Source organism: Bos indicus x Bos taurus, chromosome 29, assembly GCF_003369695.1.
Source record: "Bos indicus x Bos taurus breed Angus x Brahman F1 hybrid chromosome 29, Bos_hybrid_MaternalHap_v2.0, whole genome shotgun sequence".
In the NCBI taxonomy this organism is placed as follows: Eukaryota; Metazoa; Chordata; class Mammalia; order Artiodactyla; family Bovidae; genus Bos; species Bos indicus x Bos taurus.
Window position 1 is genome coordinate 8,850,309 of NC_040104.1, and position 17,689 is coordinate 8,867,997.

General features: G+C 52.9%; 1 protein-coding gene across 1 annotated transcript; it reads right to left on the reverse strand.

The window, feature by feature from the left end:
* Positions 1 to 3,954: 3,954 nt before the first annotated feature.
* Positions 3,955 to 5,935, reverse strand: LOC113885958 (cytochrome c oxidase subunit 8A, mitochondrial). The gene is made up of 2 exons (XM_027531833.1): positions 5,713 to 5,935; positions 3,955 to 4,448 (listed from the first exon to the last, which is right to left on the reverse strand). Exons 1-2 carry the CDS (start codon positions 5,824 to 5,826, stop codon positions 4,353 to 4,355), a joined length of 210 nt encoding a protein of 69 aa, XP_027387634.1. The 5' UTR covers positions 5,827 to 5,935; the 3' UTR covers positions 3,955 to 4,352.
* Positions 5,936 to 17,689: the final 11,754 nt, after the last annotated feature.

A 17,689-nucleotide genomic window follows, 5' to 3' on the forward strand; every position in this document is an offset into this window, starting at 1 on the left:
ATGTGATCTGGAGCTGCCAGTTAGCCCTTCAGTCAGTAGCTTGTGCATGCCATGTTCAGATGTGCCCGACTCTGCGACCCTGTGGACTGCATCCCGCCAGGCTCCTCTGTCCATGAGATTCTAAAGACTAGGATACCGGAGAGGGTTGCCATTTTCTCCTCCAGGGGATCTTTCTGACTCAGGGATCAAGCACGGGTCTCCTGCGTCTTCTCCACTGGCAGGTGAATTCTTTGCTGCTGAGCAACCTGGGAAGCCCTCAGCACTGGTATTACCAAATGAGGAGCAGTTGATGACAAAAGCATTTTTATTTTGGCTTTACAAAATCTTGAAAATAGCTGTAAGACAACTCCACCTTTACCCCCACTCCTTACTTTGACTAGGGAGTCAGGGGGGTGGGGAGCATACAAAGCGGAGCTGGATTGGGATTCATGTGGGGACAGAGAATACAGTTGCTCTGGAGGGTGAGAAGGAATCCCGTTTGCCGTCCAGTGCTGGACTGCGGCCATGCTGCCAACGCCAAGTAAATGTCTCCCTCAACACAAGGGTCTGGGGCTCAGAGAACGGATCTGCACCCTCAGTGTATGCAGGGTGTGGAGTTGAGGGGCTCTCCTGCCTGCTGCCCACCCTCCCCCTCTTGTCAGGCAGCGGGGAGCTTTGGCTCTTAATCCAGTCCCAGGATGGTCAACTTTTGCCCTGCTCTTTTCCATGTCAATTTGGTGAGAACTATTCTCTTACCCTCATTCCATCTCTCCTGCTACTTTTTACCATTTTTGGGTTTTCTCTATCCTGAAGCATCTAAAACCCAATAGCATATTTGCCAGGAATCACCAGCTCCAGACATTCACCTTTGCCTTCTAATTTACAAACCCAGAAATGAATGGTCGCACACTGCTGGTCCCGCCTGCGGAGGCCTATCATGGAACCCAGGCAGCACTGCTGCTCGGGTTCAGGCTGCTGCTGGGAGGTCACAAAGGTGAAGGGCAGCAGCCTAGGACTTTATGTTCCATAGACCCGACTGGGCATAGATGCCTCTTCACAGGCTCGGGATGCGTCCAGACAAGGCATCCATGACCATAGCATTCTCTCCGCTGGAGGGAGAAGAGACCCCATGCGGAACCCAGGACTCTGTGACCTCAGCCACAGACGAAGAGTTTTAGGACAGTACAGAGGCCCTAGAGAGCCACGGGGCTTCCAGGCCCGCCCAGCTTCTCAGGGAAGGGGGCCAGGCAAGAGGCCATGGCACAGGCCGTGGGAAAGCCGAAATCCTCAGAGGGATCGTGGGTGGGAGAAAGCCTCAAGGTGGGCGGAAGATGAGGCCCCGGCGATCTTTTCCAAGACAGGCTTAGGGGTCAGGCAGCTGCCCGGGTGGGAAGAGTAGTGGCATGCCCAGCCCAGAAATGGACCTCTGGAGATGCCACTGCAGGGATGTACAACCGTCCACAGGCAGCCGGCTCCAAAGTTATGGTCTAGCGAGGCTTTGACGGTGCAGCCAGGCTGATGAGGCTGAGCGGGAGCTGCCGGGGAAGTTACTTGTCTGCAGGGTTCACACCACCTAAGGCAGAAAGTGAGCAGAGGCAGAGGCTGTGTAGAGAGAAGCCCCCACCCTCTGACTTGCACCACCCATCTGACTCACCACCCGTGCTTGTTCGGACACCTGCCTCCTGCAGATGTCTCACACTGAGATTCACCTCAAGTCTGCAGAGGATCCAGCCACACAGGACCAGAAGGATGCATGGCTCCTTACTGTGGTTAACTAGTCACCAGTTAGTGGTTTAGAACAACGCAAATGTTTAGTTCTGCAGTGTGAGAGGTCAGAGGTCTGGTATGGGTTTCATCAGATGAAATCAAGGTTATCTGTAGGCTGTGCTCCCGTCCAGGGGTTCTGAGGGAGAGTCTGCTTCCCACTCACGCAGGCTGTTAGCTGCCTTGCAGCTTGGGTCTGAGGTCCTGTGTCCCTGCTGGCTGTAAACGGAGAACTCTTCTCAGCTTCTAGAGGCCACTGTGTTCCTTGGAACACAGCCCACCTTCTCCATCTTCAAAGCCCCAGGGCAGGCAGAGTCCGCAGGGGCATCTCTGCCTGTTCACCTGAAGGACCCGTGTGACTACACTCAGCCTACGGGGTAATCTCCCAGTTCGGCATGCCTGATTTTCATCACACTTTTGCCAGGACGGTAACATAGTCACAAGGGTGCAGAGATTAGGGCATGGACATTTGGGGAAGGACACTTTCCTTCCTGCCACATCACCACCTTCACTTCAGTCATGAAAACTGACACCCAGAGAGGCTTGACTTGGTCGAGGTCAAGTGGTAAATGGCCAAGCCAGGCCTCAAACCCAGGCCTCCTGACTCCCGGTCCACTATGCTTGACGTTATATTCTCTGCCATGACTGCAACCTTCCCTCCACACGCCCGCACCTGCTGCGTGCACACCAGGACATAGACACCCACCCTCCAGACTCAGGATCCGACAGAGATCTACAGACAGACGCAGAAGACGCTGTTTGGGGGCACAGGGAACCTTGCTCTCGCTACACAGACTGGTCCCTGGGCCTCTGACTTGGTTAGCGGTGAGAGGGACACGAACGGTGACCAGATTTAAGGCCCAGGGGCTACACTGAGGACGAGGGGAAGATGGGGTCTGAGCACGACAGCTCATGTCTTAAGCCCCCCATCCACCCCCAAGTCCATGACCCTCCCACTCGGCTCACTGCTGTGCCCAGCAGGTGCAGGAGCACAAGAGCGGCAAGGGCTGCTGGGCTTCCTAAGGGCTTTCTCAGACCAGGCTCCTGAAGATCTGGCCTGTAACCACTGGCTGCCCTTCAGTCCGAGGAGTGGTTCAAGATGCACAGCTTTGGGCCTTAGCCCTCCCGGGCCACGGGGACCATTGTGTCCCCTGGGGATCCAGCGGCACAAAAATGAGGGACACCGAAATCAAACCCTCGGCAGGGCAGTGGAGCACCACAGAAAGCCAAGGCAGCTGAGTGTCAGACTCCCAGCCTAACCTCCCCACGGCAACCAGGCGCCACTGGGCACCACGCCCGAAGGCCAGGGAAGTCTAAGGGACGGTGAGCAGGGTCTCCCTGCAGCTCCTGTCAACGTAGATCAGGAAACGAGCCCGGAGAAGGGGCTGCTGAGATGCGTGTTCTGACACCCAGGGCCTAAAGCACCCACAGCCCCTCCACTTTCACCTGGCATCTCTGCCCACCATCCAGCAGCTCCACAGGGGACACTGAGCCTGTGTCTGCTCAGAAATCATTCATGTCACCCCAGCAAAGAGAAGAACTACAGGGGTGGATCCAGCGGGTCACAGCCTTCCTTTCAGAGACTGGCAGGCAGAGTTCCAGCTCAGTGGAGCACGCTTCACATACCTGTCCCAGCTAAGGAGATGCCCCCAGGAAGAATCATGGAGGAAGGACCCTGGGAATGGATGGAGGAGCAGCAAATTCTCCAAGTCAAAGAGGAGAGGTACACGGAGGCAGGCAGGGAGAACGAGGAAACCGGTCAGTGCATAAGCGTTTATGGATATGGGGCTAAAGGGGCCCAGGGTGACCTAAGGACGCAATATACTGTGACCTGGCCCAGCGGCACCAGGAGGGCAACGAGCACCTGGGAACGGCCGGGGCCCAGGGACAGAGGACAGGGCCGGCTAGCACCACCGAGAAGGGGCTTCCAGCCACAGAGCTGGCCCCACTGGGAGAGACACTGAGACAGCCTCGGGCTGGGCACAACCAAGGGAGCTAGAGGGGGAGCAAGAAAGGCTGCCCGACCACAAAGGAAAGCACGCAACGGAAGCACCTCTCTCAGGTATCAAGGAGCAAGGCTGAGCACACGTGACCTACCAGAACGCAGGGGGCCAGCAGAGCTGTGCAGCCGGCCAGGCCCTCTTCTCCACACCCCACCCGACACCATCCTCAACTCAAGGACGGAGGCAGGAGCCCAGGCTGAAGGCATGGTGAGTTTCTGAAGCGGGGTTTATTACTAATTTTATTATTTTTTGGCCACACCATGCAGCTTGTGGATCTTAGTTCCCCAATGAGGGATCGAACCCCCAACCCCACCCGCTATGAAAGCGCAGCGTCCTAACCACTGGACCACCAGGGAGGGGATTCCCCTTGAAGCACGCTTTAAATAGACTTTATTGTTGCAAGGGAGGCCCTACTGAGCAGGGCCTTATAAACAGATACATGTGGTCCCAGGATGTCACCGTGGAGAAATCAAGACGTCATGATTGCAGAAGAGGTCACTGTAACAGAAGGACGTGGTCCAGGGGAGGCCGGCCAGGAATGCAGCAGACATGATCAGGAAAGGCCGGGGTGGTCAGGTCTCGGGGCGAGGGAGAGGACAGCTCCCATCACTCCCGCTTCTTGTAGTTCTCCATGTGTGACAGGACCCAGCCGGAAGGCAGGAGGAAACACAGGAAGCAGGAGGTGAGCCCAATGGCGATATCCTACACAGAGCACGAGAGAAAAGGAACCCCCAGAGTAAGGTTTCCCTCGAGCTCCGCAGAGCCTGAGCAATCTTCCCAGACGGCAGAGAACTTGCTCCAGGAATCAAGATTCAGGCTCCAGGGGAGACCACTCTAGGTCTTAAGGTAAAGGATCAGATATGGCGGCAGGGGTCAGCCCAGGTTACAAGGTGAAGGGAGAGGGACAAGGATCTAATCTTGCTTTGAAGCTGGCCTGTTTCGCACCAGGAACTTTGCACAGACCACAAACTCCAAAATACACCTCTCCTTCCTTGTCTTAAAAACCTCTCCCTACCCAACTTTTGGGGCTAGAGCTAAGACTTTTTACAGCCACTTGCATATCCCCCAAAGCAGTTAAGGAAAGCCACAGCACGACCTGGAGTCATACTTCAGTTCAAATTCCTTCTGTGCCACTGGAGGTGTGACTTGACAAGTCAATTGTTTTTGTTGTTCAGGAGCCAAGTGGTGTCCAACTCTTCGCGACCCCATGGACAGCAGCCTGCCAGGCTTCCCTCACCATCTCCTGGACCTTGCCCAAGTTCATGTCCACTGAATCGGTGTACACTGCTCCTAAATTTCAGCTCTCCATTTCAGCCAGGAAATGGAGATAGCGGCCCTCTCTCGGGGTGACTGGGAGGACTGCAGGAGGCCAGTGCGGCAGTCTTAGCACACTGCCTGGCGCACAGCAGGCACTCGGCTGCAGTTACAGTCAGTTATTTTCCTCCGCCGCCGCAGCGCTCTCTGGGCTCTTCGCCTACATGGAAGCCCACTAACCTGGATTCTGAAGACTCGCATTCAAGGCCGAGAACTGCCACTGAGGCAAACGCAGAAGAGCCAAACAGGGGCAAGTCATTAAGGGTTAAACTGTCCCACGTTTCTGCGAATTACTAAAGCCTGCTGGGGTCCTCTTCCCCACCCCCAAATATTACTAACAACGACAGTGCTGACAGCCCGCAGGCATCTCCCAATGAGCTGATGTGTAAACAGGCTCAGGGCTGGGGGCGGGGAACGGGGGGCGCTAAGGAAGCTTGCATAGCAAGGAAGCGACAGGGCAGCACTGACGTGGTCTGACCTGAGACCCTGGGACAGACTGTCGCTCTCCAGACGCCCAAACCAGCCCAGCTGCTCCCCTTTACGCTGTGACCCTCGAGGTGCAGCGCACCAGACTAGGCAGGCCCCCAACCTGCCGCGGGACCCTCAGTCCCGCCTGCAGCATCTCCCATGCCCTTCCCGCCCCCCTCCTCACCATGGTCCCGAGCTGCTCCCGCGGCGGCTTGGAATGTATCTGGGCACGCGGCACTGGGAGCCGCCGGGCAGGGCCTGTCAGGCCTCTCAACAGCAGTGGAGTCAGCACAGACATTACGGCACGGAGTAGACTGGAGATAACGCGCAGCCGGAGTCCAAGGTCGCGAAGTCAAAATGGCGGCCCTGGGCGGAAGTTCCGGAGTGGTAGGGGCCTGGGAAAACAGCGACCCGGAAGTCCCTGGGAAGTGACGTAAGGAAACACCGCCCACCGGCCTTGTCAGTTTTTGGCGCCTTCCTCGAAACAGCCAATCGACGCCATCCTACCGCCGGTGGGCGGGGCACAGAGGGGCGTTGCTTTCGGATATGCCCCGCCTCCAAAGCGGCCTATCTTCGTGAGTAACATCTGTACCTAGCCAATCACATAAGCCAGAAACCTAGGCGGCATTCTTGACTCCTCCCTCCATTCATACTTAGGTCTCTTGTTTAATTTCTGGCCTGACCGCCTGGCACTAACCGGAGCAGAGCCTGTATCTGCTTCACTACTGTCTTTGGCCACCTCATGCGAAGAGTTGACTCATTGGAAAAGACTGATGCTGGGAGGGATTGGGGGCAGGAGGAGAAGGGGACGACAGAGGATGAGATGGATGGATGGCGTCACCAACTCGATGGACATGAGTTTGGGTGAACTCCGGAAGTTGGTGATGGACAGGGAGGCCTGGCGTGCTGCAATTCAAGGGGCCTCAAAGAGTCGAACACGACTGAGCGACTGAACTGAACTGAACTGTCTCCAAAGAGCTACTAACCTCCTAACTGAACTCTTAACAGTTATCCTCTCCGATTCCAATCTCCATGCAGTAGCAGCCAACCTTCCTCCCTTCTCTTTAAATATAAATCTAACCAAGCCATTTGTTACTTAGTCACTAAGTTGTATAGGACTCTTTTGCGACCCCATTGACTGTTATCTGCTAGACTCCTCTGTCCATGGAATTTTCCAGGCAAGAATACTGGAGTAAGTTGCCATTTTCTTCTCCAGGGGATCTTCCCAACCCAGGGATCAAACCTGCATCTCCTGCATTGCATTGCACGTGTGCACGCTCAGTTGCTTAGTTTTTTGGACTCTGTGACCCTATGGATTGTAGCCTGCAAGGCTCTTCTGTCGATGAGATTCTCCAAGCAAGGTTACTAGAGTGGGTTGCCATTTCCTTCTCCAGGGGATCTTCCCAACCCAGGGATCAAACACACATCTCTGTGTCTCCTACATTGCCAGACAGATTCTTTTTTTTTTTTTTTTTTTTTGACTGTTGATCAAATCTATATATTTTATTATATAGTTAAACCCAATTGTGTTTTTGCTATATACTTTTAACTTGAGGACATCTGTAAAACAAGTACATTAGATAAATCCTGAAATTCCACTAGCTATAAGCTATTTAAATATTGCTTATACAAAGTATTTGGGGTGGGGGGGAGGTGGACAAAGGCTTATTTACAAAATGGAAGTCAGATGCAGCAAATTTATGATTACCAGAGGATACAGGGGAGAAGGATACATTGGGAGATTGACACTGGCATGTACACACTACTATACATAAAACAGATAAGAGTAGGAAATGGCAACCCACTCCAGTGTTCTTGCCTGGAGAATCCCATGGACAGAGGAGACTGGCGGGCTACAGTCCGTGGGTTTGTAGATAGTTAGACACAACTGAAGCAACTGAGCATATAACTAAAAAACTGTATAGCACAGGGAACTCTACTCAATACTCTGTAATGGTCTATATGACAAAAGAACAAGTGGATATCTATGTATAACTCATTCACTTTGCTATATACCTGAAACTAACACAACATTGTAAATCAACTACACTCCAATAAAAATATAAAAAAGTATTAAAGGAAAGCCAGCACTATATAAACAGCATACACTTAAATAAAGATGAATGTTTAACATACAGAGTAATGTTTTTTATTCACTGATAAGCTAAAGGTCCATTTCAAGATGTTTCTTTCTTTTGTATGCTTACTTAGTTTTATTAGCAATCAAAGCCCTGTGAAGGATGGCATCATCTAGTCCTCAGACTCAGATTCATCTTCATCTTGACTAATCTGGAAGTAATGAAGCTCATAAGTCTCCTTGTCAGATGCAACCACACGAAGCCAATCACGAAGATTGTTTTTTTTAAGGTATTTCTTGGTAAGGTACTTCAAATACCTTTTAGAGAACTGTTTCTCAGAAACGACTATGATTTTATTCTTGAAGCGTTCAATGTGAACGACATTCCCAAGATTTCCAGTTTTTCCATTCACTTTAACCTTCTCCCGCAGAAACTGTTCCTATTTTAAAACAGAAAAAATGCCACACTAGGGAAGAAAACCCTAGATATTCACTAGGGAAGGTACCAAAATTTCCTGAATCAAAAATTCCATCTTCTACTGGATGAGTAAGATCCAAATTAAACTTCCAGGTTGACTTCTTAGGCTTCTTGTCTTTCTTCGGCACCATCTTGAAGGCTTGCCGCGCGATGAGAGCTGCCAGACAGATTCTTTACCACCGAGCCACCTGGGAAGCCCTCCTAACCAAGACATACACCTACTTTAAAATCTTTGTGGCTCCTCATTGTATACTAAACAAAGTCTCAAATTTCTGGATGTCACTTTCCACCCTCATCTGGAAGTATTCCCCACCCTTCTCCTTGCTCTCTGGTCCTCCCACCCCAAAGCGTTTTGTTTCTTTGTATCTTAGGTTCTACAGAACACTTTTTCAACACTTAACCTACCTAGCCTTCCTTTTTCACCACTCCAACTTCTACTTCTGAAACAGGAGGGAAGGTGGCAGAGCACGACCTTTAAAAGAATGACATAGCCAGAGGACATGACACAACCATTAGAACCAAATGGGTTCGATATTGTGGACAAGTCGACTTCCACTAGACTTTGGGTATACGCTCACTGTAACACATCAGCAAGCTAAACGGCACAACCACAGGTGCTGTGACTGTTTCAAGGCTGACTATAAAGGTCAAAAGCAGGTGTTAGTCCAGTTTCTGGAAATCCCCACCCCTTCCCCAAGAGACACAGGTTTGATCTCTAGGTCAGGAAGATCCCTTGGAGGAGAAAATGGCAATCCATTCCAGTATTCTTGCCAGGAAAATTCCATGGACAAGAGGAGCCTGGTAGGGTATAGTCCATGGGGTTGTAAAGAGTCAGACATGACTGAGCACACACATACCTACACATACATACATTCCCAAAACAGCTGGAATACTCCTCCCATTTATTAGCCTACGAAATTACCCACTCCTATAATACGACAACCGCATACCCTGGGGTCACTCTCTCCTTCTGCGATGGCCCACACTTTGTTTATGGAGTGTTTTTCTCTCTAAATAAATCCACTTCTTACCTATCACTTTGTCTCTCACTTAATTCTTTCTGTGATGAGGCATCAAGAACCTGAGCTTCATTAAGCCCCGAAACCTGGTGTGTGATCTTAGTTACAAGACCATGGACTCAAGTCCCAGTCTGCAATTTGGCTGAGTTGGAGTCCCAGCATGTGGGTTCAAGTCCCAATCTGTTGGGAGTCCCAGTTCACACGGTTTCACTTCCAGGCCTCCACTTATGGATACAGCTTACTTTATTCAACAAGTGTTTGCCAGCCCCTATGGTGTTTGAGGAACTGTTCTAGACACACAGTGAACAAGGACTCCCTTATCACAGAGCTGACATTCCAGAGGCAGACAAAAGACAAACACTTGATGAGAAGTTATTGAGGGTGCCATGATGTGATAGGAAGTGACAGGTGACACTGCCACAGGAAGCCTTCCCTGGCCACCCCAGGCTGACGCCACTTCTGTGCCCAGCAGCCCCTGTGACAGTACTCCCCACAGGAGTGGTCTTCGTCTCTAGGCTGGGAGCCATCTGAGAGCAGAGCCTGTCTAGTTCAGTACTGTCTTCAAAGGGCCTGGCACACACTTAGAGGATACTTATGAATTGCAGTAGACTGAACAGAGGAAAACAGGAAAGGGGGTAAAGGGCCAGTCACTGAGTTGGGCCTCATCTGTATAATCTCATTCCACCTTCATAACAATGTCGCGAGGGAGGTGCTATTATTATTTCAAATGTTTTACAAGTGAGAAAATAAGCCTGAAGAACTGGGTGACCTGCTCAAGTTCATAGAGCTCCAAGGCTGCCCAGCCAGGATTCCAGGGGGGTCTCTCCATTCCAAAACCCATGCTTTTAAACCCACGAAAGGTGCTGTAAAAAAGAATTTCCAGAAGTTCCAGTTTTGATATTGGGGTCAATGGCATCAAAGATAGCAGCAGAGGATGGGGATGAAGTGAGGTGGCAAGAGGCCAGGAAAACACGGGCTTTGGAGGAGAAGCCTCAGCCCCATGTGAGCAGGGAGGGGTGCTCACAGAAAGGTGGGATGGACCCAGAGTGCCCCAGAGGGTAGGCTGTGCCTGAGCCTTTCCTGGAGACGTGGGCTCCCCAGCCCTGAGCTCTCCAGGGCCCTTCTCCGCCCGTCCCCCTCTCCCCCACCCTACTCGTGGTTATTGTTAATGCCCAGCAGTCTCAGTCCAGCCTTCCCCCAGCCACCAGGCCCCATGCCCTTGTCCTGGCCTGGGCCCTGGCAAACAGCCCAGGACACGTGCTTCTAAGCACCTCCCCCACCACAGCCCAAGGGACACAGCCTAAGAACACAGAGCTGGGAGGCCCAGGCCCCAGCTGCCTGCCCCTGGGAGGATGAAGGGACAGGGACCTCCCTGCGGCCCTACAGGGCTTTGTCAGCCCTTTGTCCAGTGAACAAAGTAATAACATCCAGATTAGAGCACGGCCAGGCAATAGGCCTGGAGAGGCTTTGGGAAGGGATGGACTTTCCTGTGGTCCCCTGGGTTACTCCTTTGAGGAATCTCACGTTCCTCTCCTGCACTGGCAGCTAGAGGGAAAGAGTGAACGTTTGTCAAGCAGGCACCTCTGTGTTCTGTTCCAGGGCTTTCCTCATGGACCCTGTGATGTGACTTCTTTCAGAACCTCTTTCAGAGAGAGGGAAAGTCTGGGAGAGGTAAGTAAGGCAGCTGAGTCACCATCCGCAGTGATTTTAGAGCCCAAGAAAATAAAGTCTGTCATTATTTCCATTGTTTCCCCATCTATTTGCTATGAAGTGATGGGACCAGATGCCATGATCTTAGTTTTCTGAATGTTGAGTTTTAAGCCAGCTTTTTCACTCTCCTCTTTCACTTTCATCAGGAGGCTCTTTAGTTTCTCTTCACTTTCTGCCATAAGGGTGGTGTCAGCTGCATATCTGAGGTTATTGATATTTCTCTCAGCAATCTTGATTCCAGAGTGTGCTTCATCCAGCCCGGCATTTCACATGATGTACTCTGCATGTAAATTAAATAAGCAGGGTGACAATATACATCCCTGACGTACTCCTTTCCCAATTTGGAACCAGTCTGTTGTTCCATGTCCAGTCCTGTTACTTCTTGACCTGCATACAGATTTCTCAGGAGACAGGGAAGGTGGTCTTGTATTCTCATCTCTTAAAGAATTTTCCACATTTGTTGTAATCCACACAGTCAAAGGCTTTAGTGTAGTCAATGAAGCAGATGTTATTCTGCAATTCTCTTGCTTTTTCTATGATCCAGCGGATGTTGGCAATTTGATCTCTGGTTCCTTTGCCTTTTCTAAATCCAGCTTGAACATCTGGAAGTTCATGGTTCGTGTACTGTTGAAGCCTGGCTTGGAGAATTTTGAGCATTACTTTGCTAGCATTTGAAATGAGTGCAATTGTGTGGTAGTTTGAACATTCTTTGGCATTGCTCTTCTTTGGGATTGGAATGAAAACCGACCTTTCCCAGTCCTGTAGTCACTGCTGAGTTTTCCAAATTTGCTGGTATATTGTGGTGCAACACTTTCACAGCATCATCTTTTAGGATTTGAAATAGCTCAGCTGTCACACTTCAGCAACCCACTCCAGTATTCGTGCCTGAAGTATCCCCAAGGACAGAGACGCTTGGTGGGTTACAGTTCATGGGGGCTGCAGACTCAGACACAACCGAGCGACTAAGCACCGTCTGGCACAAGCTGACATTGATATTAGGTTACAATACCTGTTACACTTCAGTTTGTAAAAGCTTTAAAACAAATAAGAAGCAAAGAAAACATAAAGTGTGATAGGGGCTTGCTTTTCTAAAACAAAGAAAAAAAATCCCTAGGGTTCGGAATATGCACAGGTAAACGTCTGTTTGGACACACAATTGTGAATAGTGGTTCACACTAGTTCACGCAAGGGTTAAACAGTGGTTCAACACTCTAGACAGTGGTGGGAAATGGTCCTTTTCTGGTGCAATCTTTTCCCAGGATCACACGTTGGGGCACTTTCTTTTTTCGGCCGTGCCATGCAGCGTGTGGGTATCTTAATTCCCAGGTCAGGGATCGAACCAGCAGCTCCAGAAGTAGAAGCTCTTGGAAGTCCCAGGGGTGCTTCTTTTGCCATTAGAATAAGCAAGCATGAAGAGGGGGCTCCCTGGCCCAGTGAGGGAAGTTTGCCTGTGAGTGACAGACTCTCTGGGAGGCAGGGATCTTCTCTGACACCCTGGTAACTACCGTGCTGCTTGCACAGATGGGGAACTCATTCCCCAGGACTGCCCACTCTGCTCAGATTGCTAGGAATCTCTCTTACATTGCGACCAGACCCAGAGATCCCAGCCTGAGTCCTGGCTCTGATCCAAGGGCCCAGGCTGTCCCTCCACCCCACCCACTCCTCTGATTGGAGCAGTAAGAATAGATCCCAAGCCTTGGGAGTGGGTGGAAGAGCTGGTCGCTTCTCCTGAGACGTGTCCCCATCTGGGCCCCCAGTCCTGATGGTCATGTATGGGCTAGGAAGATCCCAGATGCCCCATCCCAGGGCTGACTCCAGACCCTACTGGCCATACTCGGGTTAGAGACACACTGGGTGACCTCACCCCAGGCCTGGCCCCTGTCCATTAAAGGCTCTGGCCCAACAACTGCTCTCTCTAGTAGAGCTGCGAGTCCTGGGGAGGAGGTCAGGCCTCAGCCCTGTGGGGCAGCAGGCATAAATCCCTCAGCCGCCTGCCCCCCAAATATGCACAGCTCCAGCCACCCCACTGACCTGAACTGCCCTCCTGGCACATCACGTGAGGGCTGGGCTCTGAGCACTGGGGGTAGAGGGTGAAGGGACCCCCACCCCAGGGCTCTAGCTGAGGTCAGCGGTGGCCTCTCTACAGGCCTGTGGGGACTGTCTCCCTAGGGTGGGGGTAGCAGAAGGAGGCCTTTGTAGAACTCAGGAAGGGCCCACTGTCCAAAGGAGGAGGGTCCGAGGAGAGGGAGGGGATTTAATCTTTACAATAATTCAGCAAGGAATGCGTGCCTACTTCTTTGCTGAGGAAGCAGGCACAGAGAGGTGAGATAACTTGCAGGCTCACAGAGCCCATGGGCAGGATTCTCAGAGGTCTTCTAGACGCCCTGTATCTCCACTCCCACCAGACTGTACGCGCCCGGAGTCAGAGGAGCGGTCACACCCGCTTTGTCTGCCGAGGGACACCCAGCACTCAGCGAACAGCAGGTACTCACTTCATGCCTGCTAAATGAATCCTCCAAGACTCAAATCCAGGTCTGAACCCCAAAGTCCACACTCCCTCCACTACATCACTTCAAGGTATAGGACGCCTGTTGTTACAAAGGGTGATGGAAGTGCTGTTTTCACAAGCAGTTGTCAAACTCCTCCCCTCACTATTACTATCCAAGTGGTATCTCAGTGACTGCCAGTCACAACAGTAGTTCTATGACTGCCAGGGGTCACACAGACAAATTAAAAATGGGGGTTTTCACGCAAAAAAGGGTAGAAAGGACTCAGCCATAAAAACAAATGAAGTAATACCATTTTCAGCAACATGGATGCAACTCTAGACCATCATACTAGTGAAGTAAGTTAGAACGATAAAGGCAGATACCGCATGGTATCACTTCTACGTGGAATCTAAAATATGACACGAATGAACCTATCCACAAAACAGAATCAGACTCACAGACACGGAGAACACACTGGTGGCTGCCGCTCGGGAGGGACGGACTTGGAGTCCGGGGTTGGAGAACACACTGGTGGCTGCCGCGCGGGAGGACGGACTTGGAGTCCGGGGTTGGTAGATGCAAATCACTGCATTTGGAATGGATAAGCAGCAAGGTCCTGATAAACAGCACATGGAACTATACTCAGTATCCTGTGATAAACCACAGGGAAGAGTATGAAAACGGATGAACGTATGTGTATAACTGAGTCACTCTGCTGAACAGCAGAAGTTGGCACAACATTGTAAAGCAACTATACTTCAATTTTTTAAAAAAAGTTCTAATTAAAAGTGGTGGGGAAGGGGTAGGAGGACCCAGTTCTGGTCTGGGTCGTCCTCAACAAGGAGCAAGGAGCCCCTGGGCAGGGGTGGGACAGGGATGAAGCAGGGTCCCGAAGGGGCATCTGCTCTTCCTGGGGCACAGCTGTCACCAGGCGCCAGACATCCAGGGCCAGGCCAGGACGCAGCTGTCAGGGGCGGAGCAGCATGGGGGTGGGGCAGGGGCACTGCCCTGCCCGGGGAGACACGGCTGTCCTGGCCCAGGCCCCTTGCAGCTGGCTGCACAGGTACAGCTGCCAAGACAAAAGCAGGCTGTGGGCTGGGGCGGCCGCCCACAGTCAGCGGCCAAGAGTGAGTGATGAGCCAGCTGGTGTGTGGCAATGGCTCTGGCTTGGTGAAGGTCCCCCACACAGCAGTCAGATCACCAAGTCTGCCTGCCACCGCCCCTGCCCTGTGGTACAGATGGGTAAACTGAGACCCCCAGGGGATAGGGCCACTGGGCTAGAGGCCCCCCCCCAAACACACCCAAAGCCTCCTTCCCCAGCTCCCTAGGACATCATGATGGACTTGGCCAGAAGGACTTGTATATGGGCAAGAAGTCCGGAGCAAGCACAGCATCCTTTCGTTCAAGTACCCCACGGAGCGTGGCACCCCACCTCAGACAAGAGGGAGATCTGTGTGTGCCACAGCCTCCACGACAAGCCGTGTGTGGCCTGGGTGGAACACCGGGCACCGCTCACCAATGTGTGTATGTATGTGTGCACACACACACAATGTGTATATTACCCTCTAAGTATATACACATGGGCTGTGCTGCTGTGCATCCTCAGCTGTGTCCGACTCTTTGTGATCCCAGAGACTATAGCCCACCTGGCTCCCCTGTCCAAGAGATTTTCCAGGCAAGAATACTGGAGGCCCCACTCAACTCAAAGGTCAAGAGCAAGCTGAGGACTTCCCAGGTCACATACAAGACACTGAATCTTCTGTCACGTAGCGGGCATTCGAGCCCTTGCTGAGGCTATGCCTCTGGCCACACCCATGTGGACCCCCAGGCTCACCCCTGCCATGCGGCAACCCTGCATCCAGACCTCTCTACCTGGACTTACAACTCCAAAGTCTGGGCCTTCTCTCCATCTCTAGACAGCTGACCTCTGACCTCTAGCCCTGGGCAAGTCCCCGAGTCTTTTCATTGTTCTCCACACCCCATCTCACAGCCAGGCCCCCAGAGACCCCAAGGCCCTGCACGAGAGCCCCCATCCCTGACACCCGCTCCCCTTCGTCTTATTCCCCACTCCTCCTGCTCCCTGGAGCCAACATTCAGAACACGGACTGCCCTGGGAGTACAAGCCACTTCCTGGCGCCCCCTCCCCAGCTGTCTGAAGCCACTTTGCAACCCACCCCCAGGCTCACGCTGGGCCCCAGGGATGGCAGCACCCACGACGTGCCCACCTGAGGGCTATGTACTGCCCCTTGAAACCCAGCACCTGGGCCAGGAGGGCTGGGACCCTACTGATACCCTCGTGAAGATCCTTGCTGAGCATAGCTACTGTTTCATCACCACTGGTTGGGGGTGGGGTGGTTGAGCCCCCCCTTCCCGCCCCACCCCTCACAACAGCACCCTCCTGCGTCAGGCCAGGACCACCCTGCGGCACAGAACCCTGGTGTGGAGGAGGGCGGGCTGCAGCCACCCCCAGGTCAGCTGTCAGGCCTTGGCTCATGGCTGCAGCCCCAACCTCTGCTAGCGGCTCCAAGTCCTCTCACCTGGTCCCCTGCAGCAGACATTCGGCTTCTCAGGGCAGGGCGCCCCACAGCCCCAAGTGCTGTTGTTCAGGGTTCACTTTGTCCACCATGGCACAGGCAGGACCCGGGCGATGCAGAAGTGTGCATGCCCCACAAGAGGGCCCCCGCGGGTGCTGCGCCCCCACCATGGGCAGAGGGTCCGGGTTGGAGGGGGCTAAACTGGGCCACGGATTTTGGAGCCCGGGCTCTGGCAGGAGATCATTCAGGGAACACTGAGGGAAACCTGGGGTCTGTGACCCTGAATCTGAGCACAAGATGACTACAGCTGCTCCCCGTCTTCTGGAGGGCAAGTCATCACTGTTGGCCCTGGCCCTGTCCTAAGGCCGTCCTCTAGCCCTCCACTGGGGGTGAGCCTGCCCCCGCAGGGCAGACATGCCTTGACAATGACCTTCTCAGCTCCAGTCCCCATATTTCTAGGCAGCTCCCTACATGGGACAAAAGGGAGGCCTCTCTCAGGAGACAGCGCCCCTACTGGTCAGGACCTGAGGAAGATACCAGGCCAACAGGTGTCGGCTTTGCCAGGTAGGGAGTCCACCAGGACCAACAAGACAACCCACAACTCCATCGTGAAACGTGACAGGGACGCCAACAAGGACCTGCATGCCCACAGCATCCTGTCTGGGGTTACGACCACGGACCAGGGCACGCAGACGGATGCAGACCCTGCTGGGCCCTCAGCACTGTGAAGACCAAGGGTGAGTGGCCGCTGGCATCCCAGGGGATCACCAAATGCATTTCCTTCCCACCATAGCCAAGCAACGGTGCAAGGGCATCGGGCTGTCCAGTCTCCGAGGTGCCTCTGCAGCATCTTCCCAATCGCCTTAGACCCTTGACCTCATGAAAAACAACCTGTTAATACTTCTGAAGAGGGAAAAGCAGAAAAAACTAGGATACACCTGCCTGTGTTTGAAGCAGCCACTTTCAAAGCCTGGTGGTAGAAACCATCGGTGACCAGGTTTCGCACACTGGGGAAACTTTCAGACCAGCTCAGGCTCTGCCTGAAATTGAGGACCTCTCGTCCTGCAACTGCGCCTCTTGCTCTATCTGCTCACTGAAGTGGTGGCAGCGAGGGGGGGTGGGCGCTCCAGCTGGTACCACTTGGAATGATGAAGTCTTGAGCCAGAGGTGGAGGTAGGGGTGGGGGCAGCCACCTCGGAGGACCAAAAAGGGAGCCTGGTTACTTAGGAAAGTGGTGTGGAGAGCAGACAGGGCCGTGATGGCAAAGGGAGCCCCTCCAATCCCTCTAGATCTGGTCATTACTCTGCAGCAAGGGTACACTGACTCCAAGGAATCCCTGCCTGGGATTACAAGAGCCTTCAAGGAACAAGGGCTTCCCTTGGGGCTCAGCTGGTAAAAAATCCACCTGCAATGCAGGAGACCTGGGTTTGATCCCTGGGTTGGAAAGATCCCCTGGAGAAGGCAAAGGCTACCCACTCCAGTATTCTGGCCTGGAGAATTCCATGGGCTGTATAGTCCTTGGGGTCGCAAAGAGTCAGACATGACTGAGTGACTTTCACTTTCAAGGAACAAAGAACTTGGGGGTGGGGTGGTGGAGGCAGAATTCCATCTCATGAGAAGGCTGTTGAGTGATGTTCCAGCATTTAAAATGCTCTCCTTCCCGAAGGTCTGGGATGCCTTCCTTCATGCCTCCAGGGTAAGGGAGCTGCACCCACCGTCCCCAGCCCACCCCCAGGGCTGAGGCCATTACATGGGGCACCTGCGAGACAGCTGTTGACTCTGCTCCTTTCCTCAGATCACTGTCCCACCAGAGCGTGAAGACTCCGGGGGCTCGGGGCTCCACCCTGACCGCCC